Source organism: Pelmatolapia mariae, linkage group LG7, assembly GCF_036321145.2.
Source record: "Pelmatolapia mariae isolate MD_Pm_ZW linkage group LG7, Pm_UMD_F_2, whole genome shotgun sequence".
NCBI classification, from domain to species: Eukaryota; Metazoa; Chordata; class Actinopteri; order Cichliformes; family Cichlidae; genus Pelmatolapia; species Pelmatolapia mariae.
In genome coordinates, this window is record NC_086233.1 from 15,129,980 (window position 1) to 15,154,904 (window position 24,925).

The 24,925-nt window shown below is 40.5% G+C and overlaps 1 protein-coding gene across 1 annotated transcript in view; it reads left to right on the plus strand.

The window, feature by feature from the left end:
• The window catches only part of jmy (junction mediating and regulatory protein, p53 cofactor), a 30,480-nt gene extending 7,012 nt beyond the window's left edge, over positions 1 to 23,468 (plus strand). Inside the window, exons 2-10 of the mRNA XM_063478062.1 lie at positions 4,900 to 5,073; positions 14,814 to 14,964; positions 15,460 to 15,629; positions 16,152 to 16,317; positions 16,670 to 16,860; positions 16,978 to 17,064; positions 18,367 to 18,453; positions 19,017 to 19,536; positions 19,798 to 23,468. Of these exons, the coding sequence (XP_063334132.1) occupies positions 4,900 to 5,073; positions 14,814 to 14,964; positions 15,460 to 15,629; positions 16,152 to 16,317; positions 16,670 to 16,860; positions 16,978 to 17,064; positions 18,367 to 18,453; positions 19,017 to 19,536; positions 19,798 to 20,108 (1,857 nt within the window). The 3' untranslated portion in view covers positions 20,109 to 23,468. The remainder of the gene's footprint in view (positions 1 to 4,899; positions 5,074 to 14,813; positions 14,965 to 15,459; positions 15,630 to 16,151; positions 16,318 to 16,669; positions 16,861 to 16,977; positions 17,065 to 18,366; positions 18,454 to 19,016; positions 19,537 to 19,797) is intronic.
• The last annotated feature ends 1,457 nt before the right edge of the window (positions 23,469 to 24,925 follow it).

Genomic DNA, 24,925 nt, shown 5'->3' on the forward strand with positions numbered 1-24,925 from the left:
ACATTTCAATATTATCTGAGGCAGACGTGAAGGAGAAGTATTATGCTGTGTGAATTGAAGCTGCTGGCTTCTGAGAGCTGGGAGGTGAATTGTATTTCCTGTGAACAATAGTTGTTTTAATGGTTATTTTCTCTGGAACAATGAAGTGTCTGTGGACGCTTGGACATATGGTATGAATCAGCAACAGTAGAGGCCAATTTATTCGTCTTGTACTGCACTTAAACAATGTATTTTATGGCATCATTCCTGACCACGCAGACTAGTGTGCCTGCACTTACACATGATTGGTAGGATTTTTTTCTTTGCGCTTTGAAAGGGCTTTTGTTTGGACCTGACTGTAATCATGAATCAGAATTAGACCCACATTTGGTGCAGCAAGTGACTCCAGTGTCGCAACATTAGCCCTTTTCTACAGATAACGGAATTATCTTGGCAATATTTTCTAGTAAAAGAAAAAATCAAAGGTTAACGTTGTCATGGAATAAGCCACCGTGTAGTAGAGCAGGGCGATATGACCAAAAACATTTATCACGATATACATTTGAAAATTTGCGATAACGATATAACTGACGATATAATTGACACTAGACAAAATACTTTACAACTCCACAACTTTATTAGTGCAAAAAAAAACCAACAATGTATTTTCACTTAAACAAGCAGCTGTTTTTTATGTGCATTAAAGTTATATAAAAATTTAACAGTGCAAATGCAAATTCCTTGCAGACAGTTTAACCAAAAGGTATTTCCAGTGGAAATTGGCCGACATATCCTCAGCATAACCATGCATAATATCCACAAAACTTAAAAAGAGGTTATACACACACAATACGGTAATATTATGTTGAAGCACAGTACGTATCACTCCGCCAGGCTCCTGACTACGGTAGCCGTAATGCTCCGACAAGCCATCAAGCAGTCCGGGTTCGTAGCTTAGCAAAGTCGTACTAAAACATTTGACAGATTTTCGAGCGCCGTGTACATAAAATTGTTTCGAGGTCAGTAAACACAACCAGAATTTATAAATAAGGCCCATTGGATTATAAGGGGCACTGTCGATTTTCAGAAAAATCAAAAGATTGATTTTAAGTGTGCCGTATTTTCCAAAAAACACGGTAATAACGACGGCCCGCTAGCATGCTCTACCAAAAATAGTGCTTTGTTGTGTATCTGACGGACGGAAGCTAAACCAGTTCCACACCACTGAAGTTTTTGCATTTTTACAAACCAATTCTGGTTCATTCGTTTCATTCAACGATCTGCTTTCGCAGCCATGCTTTTTCCGCCGTGTGCGTATGAAAACAAAGGCACTGCGCATGCGCGTTTTACCCATATTCTATCGCGATATTTCATTTTTCTATCGTTGCCCAACATTATACCGGTATTACCGTGAACGGTATGATATGGCCCAGCCCTACCGTGTAGACCTTTTTCACATCACATATTCCGGACAGAAGGGAAACATGGGTGGAGTTACTAATGTTAATAATGACCCAGTTCCACCGAGTGTCCCAGTATGCCCTGACGGTGAACCAGCACGCATAGTAATAGGATCCCCCGCCATGTGTTTTGAAGTCTGAATGTCAGCTGTGCAAAAGCTTCTGAGGATGTTTCAATTTTAAGTCAACAAATTAAAACCAACAGTGTTTTTTTTTTGTTTTGTTTTTGTTTTCTTCTAACTTGCAGTGTAATTGTGCAGCTCCAGAAATCAATAACCCTTAACTGAGAACACAATTTTAGTGACTACAGTGATGAAGTAGTGTCATTTATGACCCACATTACGTGTTATAGAGGGATTTTTTTTTCTTTTCAATGGCTCTCTTAGTTGTAATCATACCTATACCATTTTTGTTTCAAAGGGAAACACAAACCTCTTGGGGGTTGTCAGAAAGGGCATTTGGCATAAACATCTGCCAAATCAAACATGGGAGCTACCTACTGTGGTGACCCCTGGTGAATAAAGGAGCAGCCAAAAGTAGCTTTTATACCTGTACTGTTTTTATCTGCGGCAGATAGTTCTTGTCCAGTATCATAGATGGTAAAGAATTTGTCACATTGTGACTCCTGCAGTCCAGTTATTGTATCAAAGATTAGATGTTTTCCTTGAGTTTTCTCAGGGATGCCACTCGCTGGTTTTCCTTTTCCAAATCTTCCAGTCTTCTACAGTTCTATGCATAGCTGGTTTTTGCATCACATCACAAAATGTCATAATTACCTGACTTACTGGGTATGTATTGCCAGAAGGTGCATTTTTCATGGGAAGGGGCAAAATGTTCATCTACTGTCACCTCAGCCCTGGGTTGAACATCAGTCAGTGGAAGGATCTGCATCCATTCCTAATGGGAGCAAGCTTGTCAGATGTTGCTCTAGTATCGCTGTTGTAAAATCTGAGGACTCTTGATATTATTCCGAAGGTCTGAAGTGACATTGTAGTCTGGAAAATAGTTCTACCTGTTGATGTGTCCCTAAGACTATCAGTGTTCTCATTGCTGGATCTGTACACACCAGCAAGAAGAACACCATTATAGGCATCCAGGTATTCTCATCAATGCCATTCCAAATGTTGCCATGGACTTTTTTTCCTTCAAAAAATGACAATGGCATAAACAGATCAAAACGTGTCTTGATGTCACTTATTCTTGTCACAGCAAACCTGGTAATCACAGGCGTTACTTTGATGACATGTGCAGCAATTACCCTACCATGTAAGCCAGGAGTTATTGGACTAAAAAGATATGTCAACACTTTTGGATTTGTATGTTTCAGCAGAAGTGAGAGCAGCTTCAGCACATGTGACGACCTCATCAGACGTATCTTTGTCCTCTGGTTGATAATCTGTCCTCAGAAAGATGGTCAATTATATTGCTATGCTTTTTGTGTCCTCTCATCTTTAGCAAAGATACGATCAAGAGTTTGGCTTATTGTAAATCTTCTTATTTTTGTATGCTACAAACTACAAAAAGCTACAAAAGCTACAAAAAGATGTGTACTCTCTCTCTGACAGTGTGGGAGAGCTCAGAGTGTGTTTATGATTTCAGTTTTAGCACTAAAACTGAAATCATAAAACTTTTTAGTTTTATAGTCTTATATTATAACTGGGTCAAAACCAACCCCAACAACACAAAGGTCATCATTTTCACCAGAGCTTTTTATAATTTAGTGAAATTCAGTTTTTTGTTTTGTTTAAATAGAGATTCCTGACAAAGTCAAAAAGTCTTGCTGAAATAAACAAATTTAAAATCCACTTCTATGCATTTAAAACCTAAAAACAGGCCACTGCCGACCCTAATGCAAGAGGAAGGTTAAGTATTCTGGAGCAAAGTTTTACCGGTTTTTTGAAGGTCTTTCAAAGTTTTTCCTTGGACAAACAGATAACCTAGCAAAGAGTCCATTTTAAACTGTAAATTTAAGCACGTTGTTACAAGCACACTGTCACAAAAACACAGAATTTGTTCCCAGTTCTTAATTTCAATCTTTGGAAAATGCCAAAGATAATACAAATTGGCAGGTTTAGAATCGCTTTTTTGCACCAAAACAATGATTCCCAAAGAGCTATTAGCTGGAAACTTGGTGAACGGAATATCAGAAATGGTCTCAGTTGTGACTGTCAAGAAGCCCTTCTTAAGGTAAATGAGAAGGAAAGGCTGAGATAAGCGAAATATGCTTAAGAACTGAAAATCAGTGGCAGCAGGTTTTTATCAGTATTGAAAAGTGTCATATTTTGATCAAACCATGCAGTACTATCTGGAAAGTGTCTGACTGGCTGCACAGCTCTGAACACAACAAAAGGCAGTCAAGGTCCAAAGAAGAGATTTGGATGTCCTTCAAGAAGCCTAGAGAACTATTTCTTGAAGACTACTTGAAGACATTACATGAAGGCTTGCATAAGCGAGTTCAGTCTATGTTGAATAAAGATGGTCACGCAATCTTGATTTTCAAGCTTGTTAGATTTTTACAAACTCTGATTTGCTTCTGTACTGTGTTTCCATGTATGTTTGCATCAATTTCCCATTCCCAGGACACAGTGAATAATTAACTTCTTATCCTTGGTTCCGATCTGTCTCTGTGGGTGAATAAGATAGTGGTTGTGATGGTGAGAAGTCAACACATGGGTGCACACAGAATATCAGAAATCTACTATGTAAACAGATAGGTGAATAACCAGGTTTCTCCTGCTCCATTTAATACACATGCTGATTTTATAGGTCACATATCCAGTCATTTAAAAAAGACCCACTGGTGATATTTTTCATACACTGCCCTGGTGCTCTTTTCACCCACTAACATGCACCTGATAAACAGCTTAAGAGCTTTAACAAATGCAAATACACCATGTACTCAGGTTTGAGTGATGCTTTCTGAAAATTAGGGATGACTAACAATGTCATTACTAATATATCTGCCCGATACTTTCTCAGGTATTTTGGGTGATCTGTAATAGAGCTAAAGGCCCCAAAGACTCACTTTACTATCAGAAAACCAGCAAATATTCACCTTAACTGAAACCAGTGAACTTAGAGCATTTTACTTTAAAAAAAAAAAAAAAAAAAAAACTTGAACATTAAGTCACTATTTAATCATTAAATCTGTTGCTGATTGACTAACTATTGATTTAACTATATTTACACCCAGCTAAAAGCTACAGAGTACAGTAATTAGTGGTTAACAAGCCTGTAAAAACTATAAAACTATTATTTGTGGCACTTTTGGTCTAGATTTTGGTCTTTACTGGCAACCACTAGGACTTTGTAAAGCCTGAAATGTTTAGTCTTTTGGATTATTATTGTGGAATTTATTAAAGAGATTTCTCGCATCAGCAACCTTTTACTCAAGTGCAGTATGTTTCACTGTGTGGACTGTTTGTCTGACTATACTGTTCAATGCACATTTTGTCTCTAGGTGCTGGATAAACACAAAGCGATGGACAGCATGGTGGAACTGCTGCAGGTGTACCCGGAGGAGGACGAAGTGTATGGAGAGCTGCTGGAAGCCACAACTCAGCTCTATCACTACCTGCTTCAGCCCTTCAGGGACATGAGGGAACTGGCAATGTTGCGCCGACAGCAGATTAAGGTAATACACACAGGCACACTGATACAAATACCATCTGTTTGAGGGGCTTGATTTAAGTAGGTTTAGCACTAGCTATTGCCGACTAACTGGTCGGTGTGCTCTACAGTGGTGCATGTTAGCAATTAAAGTGCTGTTGCTATGGTTTGATTAGTGCTGGAAAACGATCCCTGAACCACTGCATGGTGAGCCTACACTTCTAAGCCAAGTGCATTGACCAGCAGTGTTAGGTGTTTAGGCTGGGTGCAGTGGTATTGATGGTTGGGTAGTAGCCCGTCTGCGTTATGCATTTGCTACTGGGGGCTGTGGAGGTCAGAGGATCAGCAGAGAGGCTTTCCCCCAGCCCAGAGCAGCTTAACCAGCATAAGTATTATTGCAGCAGTCACTAAACCACTCAGTAATTCTGCAGCCTCAGCACAGCCTTCTGTTTCCCACTCTCTTTCTCTGCTCTGTCTTTGTTGCTTTTCTTCATTAGGCTTGGAAAGGGAAGTAAATCCACAGACTAATCCCTACTGTCTCACAGACTTCATGGAGAGGAGTTCAGACTTAACACATGCCTGCTCAGTCAGTAGGTCAGTTCTAGCTGCTTCTCGTACACTTGTCCAAAAGCTCAGCAGATAAGAAGTGATATACATAACATTGAAATTCAATAGAAAATTGGATAAGTCAGCTGATTTCTCACTATATGATAGTTCATATTTTCAACCAAGACAATCAGACAATAGTTAGCTAATGTCACACTAGAGTAAAAATAGGACAACAACTGTCTTGCAACTAGGTCAGGTTGCTGTGATTGCACTGAATTTCTTTGCATTTAGCCACAAATTGTAAGTGGTCAGGGTGATCACCTGATCGCCCACAGACTGGTCATGCAGCACCCCTGACTTTTGATCACAAGGCGACTGCCTGGGTTGTCTCTTGGCAGTCATCCTGTATCCAAATAGTTGTAGTCCAGCTCAGACTGATTGCAAACACTGTCAGACAGATTGGTGAATGTTTGTAAATAATTGCCATTAATTTCTAAATGGAGTCGGTCTACGCTGATAAGCACAACGCATGTTAGGCACGTCTCTTCACAATAGGAGACTCGACTCCACTGGTTTCCAGCTGGTTGCATTCTGGTTATATTCCTAAATAAAAGCAAGGTTGCCAAGCGCCTGTGTCGTTTTTTCCAGTTAAATCGCTGCCCTGCAGCAACGTCCAGTGTCATGTAATTAAAACGCACCTTTAGATTCTAGTGCACCTGTTTGGATTTGTTTAGGCTTAAAATTAAGGGTTTTAAACTTGCCATCTCAACAGAGTTCCTATAGCTTGAAAGACTGATAAATAAGAAGTACATGGACATTAATTTAATGGACAATAGAAATAATGTCCCATACAGTCCCTATTACTATCTCTCTACCTGTCTTTTGTTCTCTCTTTCATAGACTGTCTCAGTCTTTCACCCACAGTTGGGCTGTATTTTACATTGTCAACATGCCTTTCACAGCATGCTTATTCGGCGTCTTGTCACTAACAACACAAGTGCCTGTGTGTGTGTTTGTGTGTGTGTGTGTGTGTGTGTGTGTGTGTGTGTGTGTTTGTGTGTATCTCGGGTGTGATTTCTGAGTGTGTGTTATGATGGTTCTTGGGCGGGTGCTGATGTTAAGTGAGATATTTCACTGTTTTCCCCTTTGCACTTTTTTTTAAAGGAGAATTCTAAATATTTCCAATAGTTAGGAAAAAAGGAAAAAAGAAATCTAAATTTTAAGTGTTAGTACATTTTTCTACTCGCTGTACGCAAAGCTCCACTGTTGTCAGATATATTAAAAACACATCAGTGTTGCACTTAGTGGTACTGAGTCAAACATAAACTGTGGTTTGTTGTTATAAATGTCCAGCTACCAAAGGATTTATGGATTTATCTATAACCTAAAATAGTTTCCTGTGAATAAAGTGTAAAGTTAGTGTTACTAAAAACATTTCTTTTCACAAGCTGTTTTTAGAGAAGGGCTAATACGTCATTGATTGTTGGTCTTTTTTATTTATTGACAATAAGAAAAATATGTCTGAATCAGTAAATCTACAGATTTCTTTTTTCAAATTTAAGAGAAGTATTTTATCTTTCAAAGCTTCTGGTATTTTGCTATAGCCAATTAGTTATATATATTTTTGGTATCTTTTTTTTTGAGCAAGAGAGTCCAAAGCACCAAGGAGAAAAAAGGTAAAAAATAGTAAAAATTGTGAATATTTTACATTTGACACAACCGACCATGACCAGTGAATATTTTTTGCTTAGAAATTGTGTAACCCATTAATGCAGATTAACTAATCCTTTAAGCTGTGTTGGCAGTCTTATGTTTTAAGATTAGCAGTCTTGTTTATGCTGTGGCAAAAAAAATAAATCAGTAGAAATAAGCAATGCGTTTTTGATGAACTGTGCAAAGTGTGAAGCCTTCACTGAGATTTTGTACATTTTTGTGTAGGACACTACAATGCTGCAATACAAACTGGTGTGCTGTCGGTGGGTAGGTGGGGCTATAAAAGCATGGCGTTTTGTTGAATTAAAGAGCTTATGAATTGCATTATGGGAAATGTAGTCCAGCATGTGGCAAGCTGAGCCCATGATAGCATTTTGATATACTACATAGTAATGTTTATAATATTGCTTTAACTGTTGAAATACAAAATAGAAAATTTGTGATTGTAAATAAAATAGATAAATAAAAACAGGTAAACATCAAAATGTTTTACTAAGATTACATTTCTTTCTTCTTCTTCTTTTTTTTTGCCCCAATATTTTTCAGGTGTTTCACAACAAGCGAGAGTCTGAGAGTCAGACTTTGTTACTTTCTTTTAATTCCTCAGGTTTTATAGCTCTGCTACATTGCTGGAAACAAATCCTTCAGCATTTTTTTGGTAGTCTGTGTGTGGTACGATGTTAAACCTGAATTTTAATGTAGTGTCTAATGAATGCAACTATTTCAACTTTTACCTCAAACCTTTTTTATTTTCTCCATGTGCTTCATGTGCCCAAGTTATTCCAGCTGTACCACCTGCTCCCTTCAGGGCGATCCAACGGCTGAAAACAAAGCTGTATGCAAATGATACCTTGACACAGACTAAAGGGAGCTGTCTTTTTTCAAACTGATGAGTCAGGGGTTTGTGGAGATTCTCTCCTTTGTGAAGAAAGGGGAAGAGGTGTAAGAGGGAATCAGCACATAGGAGAATGTCATTTACATGCAGTTTGCATCCTGCTTGTTGTCGTAAAGGCGAGGAGGAAAAAGGCAGACAGGTGCTAGTATTACAACCTGTTCTGACCTCATCTGCAAGTGTGAATGCAGTAATACACATGGCATGTATGAGGTTATTGTGAAAAGACCAAAGTGCTTCAAGGACCTACACGCTGCATGGTTACAGTCAATTGCGGAGCCCTTTTAAATAAACAACAATGCTGGTTTCATCAGTCTGTTAAAGTGGTGGCGTCCTGTTATTCAGACATATGTCACTTTTATGGCTTCATTTAAGCGTTCCTGCAACAGTAATGTAACCATGCATAGTACTTGCAGTATATAATGTTCTGTACATGAGATTCCAAAGAACAGAAAGAGTTTCATTAGTCAGTCTCTGTTCTCCTTATTGAAATTGTAAAGCTTTATTTGATCACGTCTTAAATCTGTGATAGATAGAATAGAGGGCTGTGAGTGGATCTGGCAACTGAAAGCAAGCAAACCGTCTTTTTCACTCTGATGTTTATACTGTAGATCACTGTTGATGCTGAAATGTTGAAGTAGCCGGATATTTAATAAACAGTCTAACAGTTTCTTTTCCTTTCTTTTTTGCCCCTGACATGATGATGATTTCTCTAAAAAAAAAATTGTCCCCTTGTGAGCTAAGCAACTAAAGATAGAGGAGAGCTCTGTGCATGCTGTTAATGTGACTACATGCATTCAGACTCAGGATGTATTGAAAGTTTAAAGTGATGCATGTCTGACCTTTACTGAAAAGTGACCAGGCTGCCGTTCATATATGAAGCTAACATAATCAGATGGAATCACATAAGAGGAGTTGACTGTCTGAAAGTAATCTAAGTAAGGTGTAATATTGTCAGGTAGAGGTGTTACACATTAGAGAGAATTGGAAAAAAAACATTTAATACTCGCATGATATATTTTTTGGTACTTAATAGTTAGGTTAATCTTCTTGGAGATCATTATTTTTCCTAAATTAACTTTAAAATGGTTTAGTCTGTAAAATGTCAGAAAGCAGTGAATATTGCTGACAAACTAGGAGCTGAGATGTATGAATATATGTATATAATCATTAATTTCACCATTGTTACTGCTCAGCTGTGAATTTTCAGCTAAAGGTTTTCACGCTTTCAACTGGAGACAACTAAGCTTACCAGAAACAGCGAAGAGCTGATGGAGAATTGAATGAATGTTCTCTCATCAGGCATTTTGGTGAACGGTGCATTGTCCGTAGCAGGTTGGAGCAGTCCAGCGTGGGTGTCCTGTTGCTCAGGAGGTCAGAGGGCAGCCATGAATTAAAAATGTGGTTTCACTGTGGCATGGCAGAGATGGTTTTGTGCCATGGTGAGCTCCAGTTACAGTTTCACATTGTATTCATTCTAACATGGCAACAGTTGTCAACATGCTACACTAGATTCACCTCTGCTAAGTTCTTCTGCTCTTTTATCTATGCTCCACCTCTCCACCGCCCTGCATCACTGAAAAACATTTATTTCCTCGCCCTTCTTTTGTCATTACTTCAGTGTGTCACCGAGGCAGCTTTGTTTTAATTTCCTGTGACTCAAAAAGCCCTTTTCCACTAGCACCTACTCAACTCGACTCGAAGGGACTCGACTTGGCTCGGTTTTGGTGGCTTTCCTTACATATGAGTGCCACCTAATGTGCCTGGGGTCATTACACCAATGTCTTTGAAAGTCCTGTGATGCCATTTGTATGCGACACACACAACCCAACAATGGAGGACGTCGACGCGATGGTATACCTACAGCTTTTTGTTTTTTTGTGTAGCAATTTTCAAAAATGGCGGGTTTCAGAATCAGAATCAGAAAGGGTTTTATTGCCAAATGTTGAGCAGGTTTACAACATTAGGAAATTGCTGCGGTACTTAGTGCAAACATACTGTTATACAACTAGAATTAAAAGTGCTAAGAGGATAGATATGTACATGAGTGCAGGTGGTGATCAGTGCCAAACATGGAATGATGCAGTGAACACAGTGTAGGGTCATGTGTTAGTGGTGGGAACAGTCATATGGTTATTGTTCATGAGTCCAACAGCAGAGGGGAAGAAACTGTTCTTATGGCGAGAGGTTCTGGTGCGAATGGACCGGAGCCTCCTGCCTGAGGGGAGCAGGTCAAACAGACTGTGTCCAGGGTGAGAAGGGTCAGCTGTGATCCGAGCTGCACGCCCCAGTGTCCTGGAGGTGTACAGGTCCTGCAGAGATGGGAGTTTGCAGCCAATCACCTTCTCAGCAGAGCGCACAACACGTTGCAGTCTCTGTTTGTCCCTGATAGTGGCTCCAGCGTACCACACGGTGATGGAGGAGGTGAGGATGGACTCGATGATTGCGGTGTAGAATTGCATCATCGTCCGTGTTGGCAGGTTGAATTTCTTCAGCTGCCTCAGGAAGTACATCCTCTGCTGGGCTTTCTTTATGACGGAGGTGATGGTGGGCTCCCACTTCAGGTCCTGGGTGATGGTGGTACCCAGGAAGCGGAATGAGTCCACAGAGGTGATGAGGGTGTCAGTCAGGATGATGGGGGGGAGTGGGGCTGCGTGCTTCCTGAAGTCCACAATCATCTCCACTGTCTTCTGGGCATTCAGCACCAGGTTGTTGTGGCTGCACCAGGACACCAGACGTTCAACCTCCCTTCTGTAGGCAGACTCATCCCCGTCCAAGATGAGTCCAATAACGGTGGTGTCATCTGCAAACTTGATTAGCTTGACAGACTGGTGGGTGGAGGTGCAGCAGTTGGTGTACAGGGAGAAGAGCAGAGGAGAAAGAACACAGCCCTGAGGGGAGCCGGTGCTGATGGTCCGGGAGTCCGAGACATTCTTTCCCAGCCTCACATACTGCTTCCTGTCCGTCAGGAAGTCAGTGATCCACCGGCAGATGGGATCAGGCACATTCATCTGGGAAAGCTTGCCTTGGAGATGGTCTGGAAGGATGGTGTTAAAGGCAGAGCTGAAGTCCACAAACAGGATCCTGGCGTAGGTTCCTGGGGAGTCCAGATGCTGCAGGATGAAGTGTAGAGCCATGTTGATAGCGTCGTCTACAGACCTGTTGGCTCTGTATGCAAACTGCAGGGGGTCCAGGAGGGGGGCCGTGAGGGTCTTGAGGTAGGAGAGAACCAGGCGCTCAAATGACTTCATGACCACAGATGTCAGAGCCACAGGTCTGTAGTCATTTAGTCCAGTGATCCTAGGTTTCTTGGGAACAGGGATTATGGTAGAGGACTTGAAGCAGGCAGGCACATGACATGCCTGCAGTGAGGAGTTGAAAATGCCAGAAAACACTGGGGCCAGGGTTTCGTGACGTAGTCGCTCTCATGACTCATGGAGTGAAGCCAGTGACTGGCCAATGTGTGGAAGCCTGTCTGCTGATATCACATTTTTGGTTTCACCTGGTTGCAGGTACTACCATCTAATGGAAAACCCTAAAAATTGAGCCAAGCCAAGCCGAGTAGGTAATAGTGGAAAGGGGCTAAGAGAAAACATTTCTATGCACATAAATTAGCTGATTAAGCAATTAATCTAATTGTTTTTTACTAGTTATAGAAGTCCTCATTTTTTCTTTGTGGTCTAAATGTTTAAGCTCAAAATTAATTAAATAAATCATATATTGAAGGACTTCCTTCTCAGCAGCTCCAAACCATGACCAAGACACCACCATGTTTTACAGATGACTGTAGACACTCACTGTTGTACTTCTGTCTTTACCTCCTCGATACATACTGATGACTAAAAATGTAAAATTTTGATCCAGTAATTCATAAAACATGTTGGCACTGATTTTCAGTCCAGTTCTTGTGCAGTTTGGCCTGTTTCCCATCCTTAAGATTGACTTCCTGGCGGCCACCCTCCCACTGAGAGTATCTCTGATAAGGCTTCGGGAAACAGTTGTTTGATCAACTGTTGGGCCAGATGCATGTCCCAGGCCTGTGTCAGTTCTTTGCAGGACGTGACTTTCAGATACTGTTCATCTGCTGTAGATGTGAAAGACACGCTGCACACCGTGATGAAATATGTCAAGTTTTCAGCTAATATCTGATTGAGAATCACCTTCCTGGTCCAAAAAATTATATTTTATGCCTGGTGTGTTATCTTTTTTTTTTTTTTTTTTTTTTTTTTTAAATACATTCACTCCTGTGTTTTTGCGACAGGATGCTAGTAACAAAATGCCTCAAGATACGATTTAAAATTGGTTCTTTGAAGTAACTGCAGGTTTTTCAAATAATTATAAATAATTGTTTGATGAAGACTGCCTCGTATCTACCACAGTCATGCTATTTTAATCAAATGAGATAAGGGCTACCATGACAGCATCCGTCCTGTAATCCCAGCACTTTAGCGTGGGAAATGGCGTCACACCTCTGTTTTAAGTAGGGCTGACATATCATTGTATGACACCATGACCAGAGGTGTTAACAGACGTAACTCAGTCAGTCCCCCCAACCCCCACCACCATTGTTTTTTGTATTTTTAAACTGTATGCAGGAAGTGAGTGATAAAATGCTAGAAGGGAGCAGGCTGGGGGAAAAGGGATGCTAATTTTATTTGTGTGGCTAGTTGGCCTGTTTTTCAGACAGCCAAACATGCAGAAAGCATTTCAAAGCTGACATGTAATTAAAATGTAAAACTCCTTTACTGCATTTGGCTCACAGTCCAAATGTACATTAGTCATAGGAATGTGTCACCTTTTCCGAGCAACTTTACAGGTTTGAATCATCACTTGTTTGCACCGCACTTCTTTTATTTCCATAACTTATTGAGACTTTGATCAGACACCAAGTATATTCTAACAATGCACATTTCAGGAAATTCCCCAAATGCTAGTGTTTGTGTTACATTTCAACGGGCTTTGGCCTGCTTTACTCGTAGAGCAGGTGATGCATTTTGTCAGTTGTCTGGATGCGTTTCAGCTTTGCATAAAACCAGTCTAACAGACTGACGATCAAGAGCCAACTTTATGCAGAGATGTTTTCTTCAGTTTGATTTGCTGCAGAGGTCAGCAGGGACAAAGTCAGTGATGGCATGCAAAGAGGTAAAAGAAAGGAGGCTGGTGAATGTCAGTATCCATCCCCACCAGGTGGGATTGACCTGCTAAAAGGCAACCTTGCTCTTGTTTCCTCATGTTGTTGTAATTTTTAGGTGAATAAATAATATACTTTCTAAGATTTGTTCCTGCCAGACTTTTTCTTTTCTTTTGATGTAGACTCTCCTCCCCCGCTTGCTCCCGGTTTCACCCCCGAACCACTCCCTGTTCTTGTGCCTCACTTGCACAAGAATAAAAGCACAGAGTATGCTGGTTAACATAAATCAAAGCCTTTGGGCTTTGATTGGGATTATTATAGTCTTGTTTATTTTTGAGCACCTACGCACATCTGTTTTGCATCAAGATATTGAAATACCACTGTATGCACAGGAGGCCCTCGCAAGGAGTTTAGCTTATATTGTGTGTACATTTTGTTCCCTGCCCTCTCCTCTTAGAGGGGGTTGTATTTCTCCCTCAACACCCAGAACACAACTCCACGTGACACCGCTTTTCTTTTTCTTACTCTTTTTTTTTTTGTTTGTTTTACATGGCAGGAGGGAAAAAAAAGACCTCGGTGCATGTATCGTTTTATTTATTGTTCACAAGTATACTGGGTCAGTGTCACTGTATAAGCGTGCACAGACGCGCCTAAGCCATTTCCTTTTTGTTATCACCATCTGCTGTGACTTCCTGGTATTTCAGAATGCTATAGATGGTCTTTTCTGGTGGTTTTCAAACTGGCAGAGGTGAAGTGGGATTTGGAGAAAGGAAGGCGGGGCATACAATGATCAGAACAGGTGCATGCTAGTGTTCTTCAAACAAAAGGAAGCTCAAAGAGGCAGTTAAGGCATTGGATTTCTCTTTGGGCCAAATTAGCCCAGCTGGGATTGAAAAATTGTTCTCTTTTATATTTATATATACATAAACGTGTATGTGTGTATGTAAACATGCCTTCTAATGCTCTGAAGTTGGGCTTTATAATGTGTGAGTCTTAAGGGATTGACTCAAATTGCGATTAGAGCTGAAGTTTTTGGCACAAGAATGTTGCTTCTTGCTTGAAACTCAATTATCAAGGAGCGTCCTCGTCTGCTTTAAATTTCAGACCAGGAAGCCGTGTCCATCTTTTATATACAGTCTACGAATGGTCATAAAACTTCTTGGGAATCTCTATCTAACTCTGAAATGTGCTTTACACATATTTTTAGTTTTCTACAGTTTCAAAGTAATCCAGTATACATAAACATACATAAACAGGAACTGACAGCTGCTAGTTTGGCATCATTTAATTGGAGCCTGTTTGCCAAAATGCAAACAAAGATTGACTAAAACAACGTTACCAAAGAACAGTAACACCAAGGCATAAATACCAGTTGCAAAATCTTCCTATAAAAACTCTTGTTACCTCACTGATGATACCTGATCTGATGTAAGTACTGTACATTTAAGCTGTTCTAACAAGCTGCCTTAACTCCTGCCAGATTTCTCTGGAGACTGAGCGACTCGGCCCTCGTCGTGTGGAGAGCCTGAGAAAAGAGGACGAGGAGTGGCAGAAGAAGGCTCACGCCGCAGTGCTTTCCATTCAAGACCTGACTGTCAAGTTCTTTGAAACCACAACTCGATCTCAGAAAGGTAAACCCAGACAGGAGGCCAGTTTCTCTCTTCAGAAAACAATGTGTGGCATTGTTTTTGTTGTGACCTTTGAACCTTTATAAAAGTATGTTTACTTCATAAGAGAGCGCTTAGAGATCATGTAAAAATAAAACATTCTGGCTCTGTTCTCATCTCCAACCTCTGGCATACCAAAGTCATTAACATACACTCCACCCTGACTCGTGACACATTTTAATCCTCAAACCTTCTCTGCTATGAATTGGAATAAAAATATGTTTTTCCTCAAATGGGCTTTATTTACTTCGGATTTCAAGTCAAAGCAATGCTGATTTGTCCATTTTAGGCATTTAATGCTCCTCTTTTTATACCAGAAATAAACTATAGCGTTTAGGCCAAACCATTTTTTCACATGTTCTTTTTGCTCCAAATGATTCAAAACTATTAACTACAATTATGGTCATTAAACTGCAGCTCTAGCCCTTTTCACTTACTTCTTTACTCTATATGTTATAGCTCTGTACGAGAGGATGCGAGCTGACCAGAGAAAGTTTGGAAAGTCAGCGTGGACAGCGGCGGTTGAACGCATGGAGCGGCTGCAGTTTGCCGTTTCCAAAGAAACTCTGCAGCTCATGAGGGCCAAAGAAATCTGCCTGGAACAGAGGAAACATGGCTTGAAGGAGGAGGTAAAACATAACATGCTGATGCTGCTGAAAAAAAACCAAAAACGAATCACACATGTGGACCAAGATTGGTGTCAAAATTCTGAAGCCTATCTGGGTGTGTTCTGAAAAGGTGGTGCTCAGTCAGGTTTGTTTTTAAGAAGCCACAATAAGAGGACATGGATATAGTGAAGTTAACCGAAGAGAAGAACTCGAGATAATAGCCATGTTGGAAAAATGAGCTCATGGCTGTGGCATCCTGCAATGGAGGGAACAACTTCCTGGTCTGCAAGAGTGGAAATGACTCACTGGGAATGACTGTCAGGTCAAATGTTTGCTGTGCATTTGAAAATACACTAAAACTAAAAATGTACCTGGTCAGTGTGTTGTAGCGTAGCACTTAGAGAAGACACAAACACTGGCTCAGCTTCCACTGGATCTGTTAATGTGAAATATAAATGCACAGTCACTCGGGTAGAGCTTTTGGAAAATCCTGTGGACGATGCCCTTTGGCCTTTGAAATAGTCTCTGTGGTTGTTGTTCTAGATGCAGAGTCTACAGGGTGGGGAGGATGCCATGCTTCGCCTGGACCAGCTGGAGGCGCTGTACTATGAGTTACAGCTGCAGCTATATGACATTCAGGCCGAGGTGCTGCGCTGCGAGGAGCTGCTGCTCACTGCCCAGCTGCAGAGTCTGCGCAGGCAGATGACAGGTGAGCATCTCTTTAGATGGTTTGGTTCAGGTTGTTATTTTTCTTTCTCTTTTTCTGTTATAGCTCAGTGTGTCAGACTCATGACTGATGCTTACAAGTGCTGAAAAATGTGGTTTTCAAGTATAAAACTAAAAGTTTTGGCTTCTCGTTGGTTTCCAACCTCATTCTCCCAGTTAAAAGGCCTTTGCTTATCCCGTGGCACCACAGCTGTCCTGCTTTGACTTTATCACTCAGTACCACTTTTTCTTCTACTTATAGTCAGTCAGAGATCAAATCCTCGAGCCATTGTTACTAGCTGTATAAGCTGCACAAGCAGCATTTGAATCTTCAGTGTCTTCTGATTTACTGCCAGAACGACAGGATGAGGTGGTGTACTACGATACCTTTGAGAGTCCTGATGCCATGAAGGGTGTAGAAGACCCCACGACCCCACCGTCACCCCTCAGAGAAGAAGAACTCTGCGCCCTGCAGCAGAGGACCCGGCAGCTCGAGGCCCGCAGGGGCCGCATTACTGCCAAGAAAGTCTACCTCAAAAATAAGAAGGTAAATCACCGATGGCTAAAGATCCGGTCGTGTGCTTTATCTCCTGTGGGTTAAGGATCAGTTTGACAGGTTTGTTTATAATAACATTATGTTTGTGTTTTATTCTTCCTCAAATAGGAAATCTGTATCATCAATCACAACCAGAAGATACAACAGCGCCAAGGTAGCCACATTGACAGCAAATCCCTGCAGGAGCTGCAGCAGGTAAGAAACTTCTGTCTGTGGCTGCAAGGGATAGGATTTATATATTCACTGTTCTACTCTATCAGTAAATGAAGAGATGATATTACCAGTTAATTCAATGCAGTTTTATTTTTATAGCACCAAATCACACTAACAGTTAACTTAAGGCTCTTTATACTCTAAGATAAAAACCTTTTAATAATATAGAGAAAACCACAGCAATCAGTTGAGCAAGCACTTGGCGACAGTGGGAAGGAAAAACTCCCTTTTAACAGGAAGAAACCTCCAGCAGAACCAATGCAGAGTGGTGCATAAATGTACAGGGAGTGAAGGGAGAGAGTGAGTGAGAGCGTGTGTTACTCAGGAACATGTTGTGTCCACATCTTGTGACTAAACCTGTTGTGTTTAATCACGTTTAATGATGGGGTCTATAGGGTAAGTGCCTGGAGGATAACACAGAATGCACATTGTATTGTGTATACTGAACCTTTTGAAAGGCTGATGATGTTTGTTGTTATTTGGTGTCGTCTAAGCCCAGAGGACACATCAGCCACTCTCACATCTGCAGGTAGATTCTCATGGTGTAACTGGGAGATGGTTTATTCGTATTAAATGTGGAGAAGGACACGTGCACAGCAACTCCAGTATCTTTGTTGCTGTGGTTAGAAAATGTTTTGATAAAATAATTTGAACAACCCTTATTGAAACACACAATTTGTCCCAGAACCAAAAAAGTAATGCATCAGAGTACCTCTGACTGCTTACAGGGACCTGTTGCCCTATTTCCATCTCTAAGGGTTTATTCCTGGCAAAGAACAAATGCAAACTTCAAAGTAAGCCTTGTTGGTCTTAATCCATTCTTGGGGAAAGCTGTTCCATTCATCCAGTGTGTGAAATATGCTGTTTTAGTTCTCCTTCCTCTCTCTTTAAACAAACCTTTCTTCTTGGCAGTCCCTACCAAACAAATGAGATGACCATATTAGGAATATCCATTATCTGTGACATCAATGAGAGCTAAAACTTAATAAAAACTAGAATAAGCAGAGCATTTAGAGCAGCTAGTTGTATGCACTGTGACTTTAAACTTTGGCCGCATTTAACGTGATCATCGACCATTGTTACTGTATCTGCATGTGAAAGAAAACAGGGAGTCCACTTTGATGCTCACGGACACGGCAAATATTCTGTAGCAATGATTGAAATTTTTTGATTTAGAACTTGCTGCGAGACAAATTTCAAATATCGATACCAAAGCAGTGAAAGCAGCAATTGTTCCTCACCCTGCTACAACACATTCATCTCATTTGCTGTTTCTGTGAAAAGGGAGATGAAGATGATGAAGCTAAGCGAAATGCCAGAGTGAGTCAGGAGAGGCAGAGGACACTTGACAGGCTTCGCAGCCTCAAACAGGTGAGGACTTAACATAAACACACACGTCATCTGAGGAGGAACCTTTACTGAATCCTCCTCAAACACCAATGATTAGTAACTTTTAGTTTTTTTAGTTAAAAGATGATTTTGTGTTTGTCCACAGGGTTTTATGTTCTTGTAGTGACATCTACATAGTCTTGATACATTAACCTCCTAAGACCCGAACTCTTCCATGGCATGCATTTTTAATTTCTTTTTGATATTTGGGCATATTGGGACTTATTAGGAATGCAAAAACAAAGAATTACCAGATTTTTTTTTTAACCTGATTTTTGTTTCTAAGAAAAGTGAGAGCCACATATGAGGATATTTGTTTAAAATTTAAATAAAACAGTGGCAGTATAATGTCCTCGTAAGTGGATATAAGGCCCTTGTAGAGCAAAATGTAGTATTTTGGTCTAAATAACCCAAATTGTGATGTCCACATATGTGGACGCCAGGTCCTAGGAGGTTAAAGCAAAATCATGTGTGTAATGTTGCTTAAACTACACTCAGTCCTCTGGCTTCAGCTTTACTTTCTTTCTTGCTGCTTCCCCACACAGAGGTATCCAGGCCAGGTGACTCTGAAGTCAAGCCGCCTGCGCCTGAGTCAGACTCACAGTCGGAGGCGTGCTGGGCAGCAGCCTAGCACCCAGGCTGCCGGCGTTCAGACCGACTGCATCTCAGATCTCCCAGAACTCTCTGCTCCTCTCCCGCTGGACGCGTGCGGCTGTGACAGCGTCTCTTTACCTGCAGTCGACCTCCAAGGCCTCGATCCCTCGCCTCCCTTCCTCTCGCTGCCCCCCCTCTCAGCCACGCCGTCAAACTTTTCACTGGGTCCCCCTCCCCCGCCTCCACCGCCTCCTCCTCCTCCCCCGCCTCCTCCACCACTTCCCACCTCAGAGGACGACCAGCAGAAGAACCTCACAGCCGTCACGCTTCAACACCAGAAAGGCGAGTCTGACTCCACCTCGCTCCCGCTGGCTCCATTTTCCCCTCGATTCTTTGACAGCAGCCAGCTGTTAACAGCGAGGAAAAAGCTGCGGAAGACGGCTTCTCTGGACTCGTCGCAGTGGAGGAGAGGTGGGCAGGGAACTTTTTATTGCAGTAGAGACCTTCATGGTTGGTTAATACTACAAATGTTTATTGTAAGGCACATAACACTCATTCGGTACCTACTTTTAAATGAGGTAATTTAAGCATTTTATCAGTCACAGGAAACGGTGTATTTAAACAGAGGTTGGAGCTAAGTTGTGTGTCAGCAGTAGGTTGTTTGGCCGTGTGCTAAACAGTGAACCAAGCCTAAACACTGTGGGGCTAATTGTCTCTGCCCTGTGTTCTCAGCGAGCTCTCCCATGGATGAGGTGCTGGCCTCACTCAAGCGGGGCAGTTTCCACCTGAGGAAGGCTGAGCTGCGGGTCTTGGGCCCGGATCCGGATGACGACAGCAACAATATCCTGGCTCAGATCCGACAGGGCGTCCGGCTTAGGAAGGTACGGACCAGACCGGAGCAGCAGCGTCATCCCAAAAGCTTCCCCCACTCGGCCGACGCTCTGACCCGCAGCATTCACGAGGCTCTGAGGAGAATCAAGGAGGCCTCTCCTGAGTCAGAGTCAGAGGATGAAGGTCTTCCCTGCACTGACTGGGAAAACTAATGCGGTTCATCAAAGGAATCTTTTAACCCCCCCACCTTTTTGTTTTTTTAACACAAAGAGTTTAAACAAAGTGAAACCAAGTTAAGCAGGCAAGCCAGGGTTAAGTCACCTGGAGATTTCTTGGTGCAATTTGAACAAAAACCCTCGATTTTTCTTTTTTTAATATATATTAGAGGATTTTTTCTTACTCATGTACGCTGTTTGTAAAGATGGACCACTAATCTTTTTTTTTTTTTTTTATGTCATTGCTGTGGCTCTCTGGGCGAGGATACAACCTCTGACCTCTCATCACGTCCGAGTCGTACTGTAGCTTGCTGTGACGGGTTTGTTTGAGGACACGAATTTTGCTCACAGTGATGGTAAACCTTCAGTCTGAGCGTTTACATTTTACTACACAACAAGCATTTGTACTGTACATCTTTTTAAAGGAATAGTTGGACTGAGTACATACGAGAGTGGTATTAACATTCATATTTACAAAATCGCCAAACTTTGTCTTTGAGATGATGTTTTGTGTAATCACCCACGCAGTTTATCGGAATCAATTTGAACGTCTAGCATCTGTTTTAGGGCTTTAGAACTGTGAAAGCACCTGATTGCAGTACAAAGTGCCCCCAAATACTCTGAGGGCTGTTAGAAAATAATCCAGTCATCTTGCAAATGTGTAAAATCTCTGTTTACCTGCACCTCACACAGGATGAGACAGCTCGACTGGTCATCAAAGACAAACGCAAACTTGTAGATTTGCTGCTTTTCAGCTCTAAATATGTGTGAGACTAACAGACCTGGGGCCAGATTTACTCGATGTGATGCTACTAATGCAAGAATGTGCTGATAATGCTCATAATGTGCAAATCTAACCACCAGTTCAACCATTGCAGTCTCCTGAGGGCAGTGTAAACGAGTGGGTCAAAAACATGCAGAGCGGACGAGGAAGCAAGTAATCCAGCAAGTGTAGGTTTTCACTCTAAAACAGCATGGTAATACAAATCAAGGACGAGCAGCTGAAGGAGAATCTATATGTTTTGAGACAAAGGCGAACTCTTCTGTTAGAACTAGATGAAGTCTGCGTGGGATCTTGGAATTTGGGACAGCTGTTCTTGGGATAATGGTTTCAGGCAGGACCAGAGTAAGGCCAACCCCAAACCATCTGTCTGTTAGCGAATTTACTGTAACTGTAAATGTGCTCATGACTCTGTTTCACTCCTGCATGCTGCGTGAGGCTGCTCTTATTCAGAAAAAAAGACTCAAATAGGTTCAATAAAATGACAAATTCAACTCAAAAATGCCTGAACTTAAAAAGCGTATTAGGGTCATGGTGGTTCATATATGTACACAGACTTGTGGTACATTTTTTAGAAAAAAGTGTCAAATGTACGAGGAAAAAAGATGCAAAAATTTACGAGAATAAAACTCGGAAAAAGGAATCTGTCGTTACACGTTTCCAGGTTAAGTTAGAAGAAATTCAGATATGTGAACTCCTGGGACTAATAAGCCATACAGATATGTTATTAGAACACCAATAGTGCCTTTTTTCAAGCATACCAAACCAACTCCATGCATTTAAAAGTCAACCTCTGACCTGTACAGACAGCACTGGAATCATAAAGTTCAACACTGACAAAAGATGTTCATATCAACAGTAACTTTGTTCTCATATATGTCACCAACATGTAGATTCTGGGTGGTCCATTGCTGCAAATTGTTAAAAAATAAAAATAAAAAAGCTTATAAGGAAATTATATTAAAGGTTCTCTTAACTGAAAGTCATTTAGTAATTTCCCTTGTAAAACTTGCCAATTATTGATAACAATAGAAGCACGTTTTTACATATGGTTTGATTAACGGGATACGTATGTATTATACGTTTCGGCATTACACTTTGCAGACGGTCCCAGTGTTGTTAGTCCAGGTCAGAACATCACTTGCGTGTCTTTTTATGAACATGCTGGAAAAACGGTGTTGTTGTTGTTCTAATGAGTTATTGATCCCAGAAGATCAGCTGAACCTTGAAAAGTAAAAGCCACAATTTTTCGAGTTTTTCTCTTAAATGTGTCGCTTTTTTTCTTCTTTGCACTCTGAACTGAAAAATCTGTCTAATACATAAACGATAAAACCAGCCACAAAGAAAACCTGCCGGCGTCTTTTAGCTTGGTGCTGATGTAGACCCGTAGCACATCTGGCCCCTGGTGTTCCTTTCATAGTCACACTGTAACACTGTAATCATCAGCACACAAAGAGCTGTGGTTTTACATAACAAGCTTTATCTGTTGTTGTGCATCCTCCACTTCTTTTATAAGGATGCCGTTAACACCAGGTCAGTATTTTGACAGATGTATACCTGTATGACATTTCTATTTTAGCTCCATTTGAAGTATAAATGATTTCTTGAATGTAGCTTTGGATGTTTTCTGTGTTTGGCAGAGTTTACTGTCCACCTTACAGATGGAAATATTGTTGGGACCAGATTCCCTTTCATTTATTACTTTGATCTTGATTCATCATTGACAAATAGCAGAACCAAAAAGCAAAAAAAAGTAGATATGAATCACTATAATGGAGCTCGGCTCTTTAGATACAGATCCACAGATTGTTATCGGTCTAGAATTTCACATTCTCTAAAATAAGAGTTTGACTGACATTTCTTTCCTGTTTATTTCTGCTTTTGTGCTAGCAAACAAATTCATCTTAATTTTAAAATATAACTGCCTTTTAATCTCTTTATCGTGTTATTTTTTTAAAGAATTCAACAGTGCAAAATTGATCTGGCAAAAAGAAAATATTGACTAATATCGGTAAAATCGTTGGTTTTTTTGTTTGTTTTTTTGGGGGGTAGCGTCAGTCAAGAGGAGCCGATATCAGCTGGTAGTGTAATGATATTTGGCCGATATGTTGAAATTTTAGAATTTTATTTGGGTTTTTTTGTTTGTTTGTTTTTTGTTTTGTTTCTTTTTTCTGTTTCATTTAGCATGTGATAGTTAGCTGCACAATAGCTAACCGTAACCTGGATATTTGACACATTTGAAGACATTGCTTTTGGCTTTAGGAAACGGTGATGGGTGTTCTTCCTTCTTGTCTTTATTTTTTACTATTATCTCCACACAATGAAAATAACCAGCATATTATTTTGTAATAATTCAGATGCTTTACACGGTGTGGCAGGGATTCATAGAGGAGCTTTAGGAGAATGTGTGACGTTTCTATTTATTGTGCTGCGCTCATGTGTTGTTTTTACTGTCAGTTTCCTCACCTGAGAGATGCTGTCTTTCCACTGCCTTCTTTTATGAAAGATGTTTTCCGAGCTTGCTTCCTTACCTTACTTACTGGAGTTGTTGATTGTGTTGATGTGTGTGTGTGTGTGTGTGTGTGGGGGGGGGGGGGGGGGGGGGGGGGGGGGGGGGGTTGGTTTTTAATATCTGTTGAGAAAACTTGTTAACTGAAAAACTAATCCCACATTTTCCTGTTTGATAAGCCATGCACTGAGCGAGCAACATGGCTTATATATATATATATATATATAAATGTATGTCTTCTTTTTTCTTCCCACATATGCTGACATTGCACTGATAACATCAGTGCTGCTGTGTTTGAATGATTACCAGCTTAGCTTAGCATAAAGACTGAAAACAGAGCCAGCTTCTCTGTTTAAAAGCGATACTTAATGAGTTTTAGACGCTAGTTTTGTTTGGTTTTTTTATGATGTAATTATGTCAAAGCGGGACTGGTACTTGGCTGATTTTAAACACAGACCATCAAATTCTGACAAACCTGAATTTGGCCTTGTTTAAAGTAATAAATAACTACACATAGCAAATGTTAGGGAAGTGTGTTTATGTTTCATGTGTCTAAATAATGGATTTTTTAAAATGAAAAATCTTTTTCTGTATCGCTCCTAAAATTCCTATGGGGCTGTGTTCCAGTCTTCATGCTAAGCTAAGCTAACTGTAGCATTATGTTTTCTGCATACTGTATAACAGGAAGACAATTAGTCGACTGTCAGAGTAAAAGACTGCTGCTAAGTGTTAAAGTCATCATGAATAATTTGCACGCAGTTCCTCTTCATCCAGTTAGATTTTTAAATATATCTGTATGAGTGTAAACCTTTGGCAGCAGATGATCTGACTTTCTCCTTTTTTCTTTTTTTCTTTTTTTTTAACTTTTACAGGTTTTTTTAAGTTTTTTTTTTAACCATTTTAACTCTGGTAGATTTCAAATTCCACCCATAACTCTTTGCCAGTTTGACCTTTACGACCTTATGCATGTGATTGGTTTGATGACAAACCAGTTACAACGTAAGTGCAATAACGAAGATTGGGGGGGCTTTTAAGAATGATACTGTAATGAAATGTAAATCATGAAAAATATATCCGCATGCCTAAATGTATTGAAGTATTTATTGAAACTTCATATTTTAAAGAATTTTTAAAGCGTACAAATGTAAATGTACTTTAAGGTTTTCTTTTTGTTTCCTATCATGACATTCCTCTCTGCTTTCTAAAGGCCATTTATATATATATATATGTATGTATATTTTTTCCTTTCAAAATAAAATGACGCACCAAAATGTTGTTTTTGAATCTTTCTTTAGAGTTTAACCACCACATATTATGCTGTTATCATTCTAGTCCATAATCCATTTACAGAATCCAAAAATCATATTTTTATTCACCTTCCTGAGAATCATTGTTTTCAAGTTTATTCCCACAGACAGACAATTAAACAACACGTCTGTGTTTTTAATAGTTTTAATAGCTCCCCTTTCTTAAAGAGGAAACCCACCAACCCAGTCTGCTAATCCAGAGTAGACACTGCTGAGG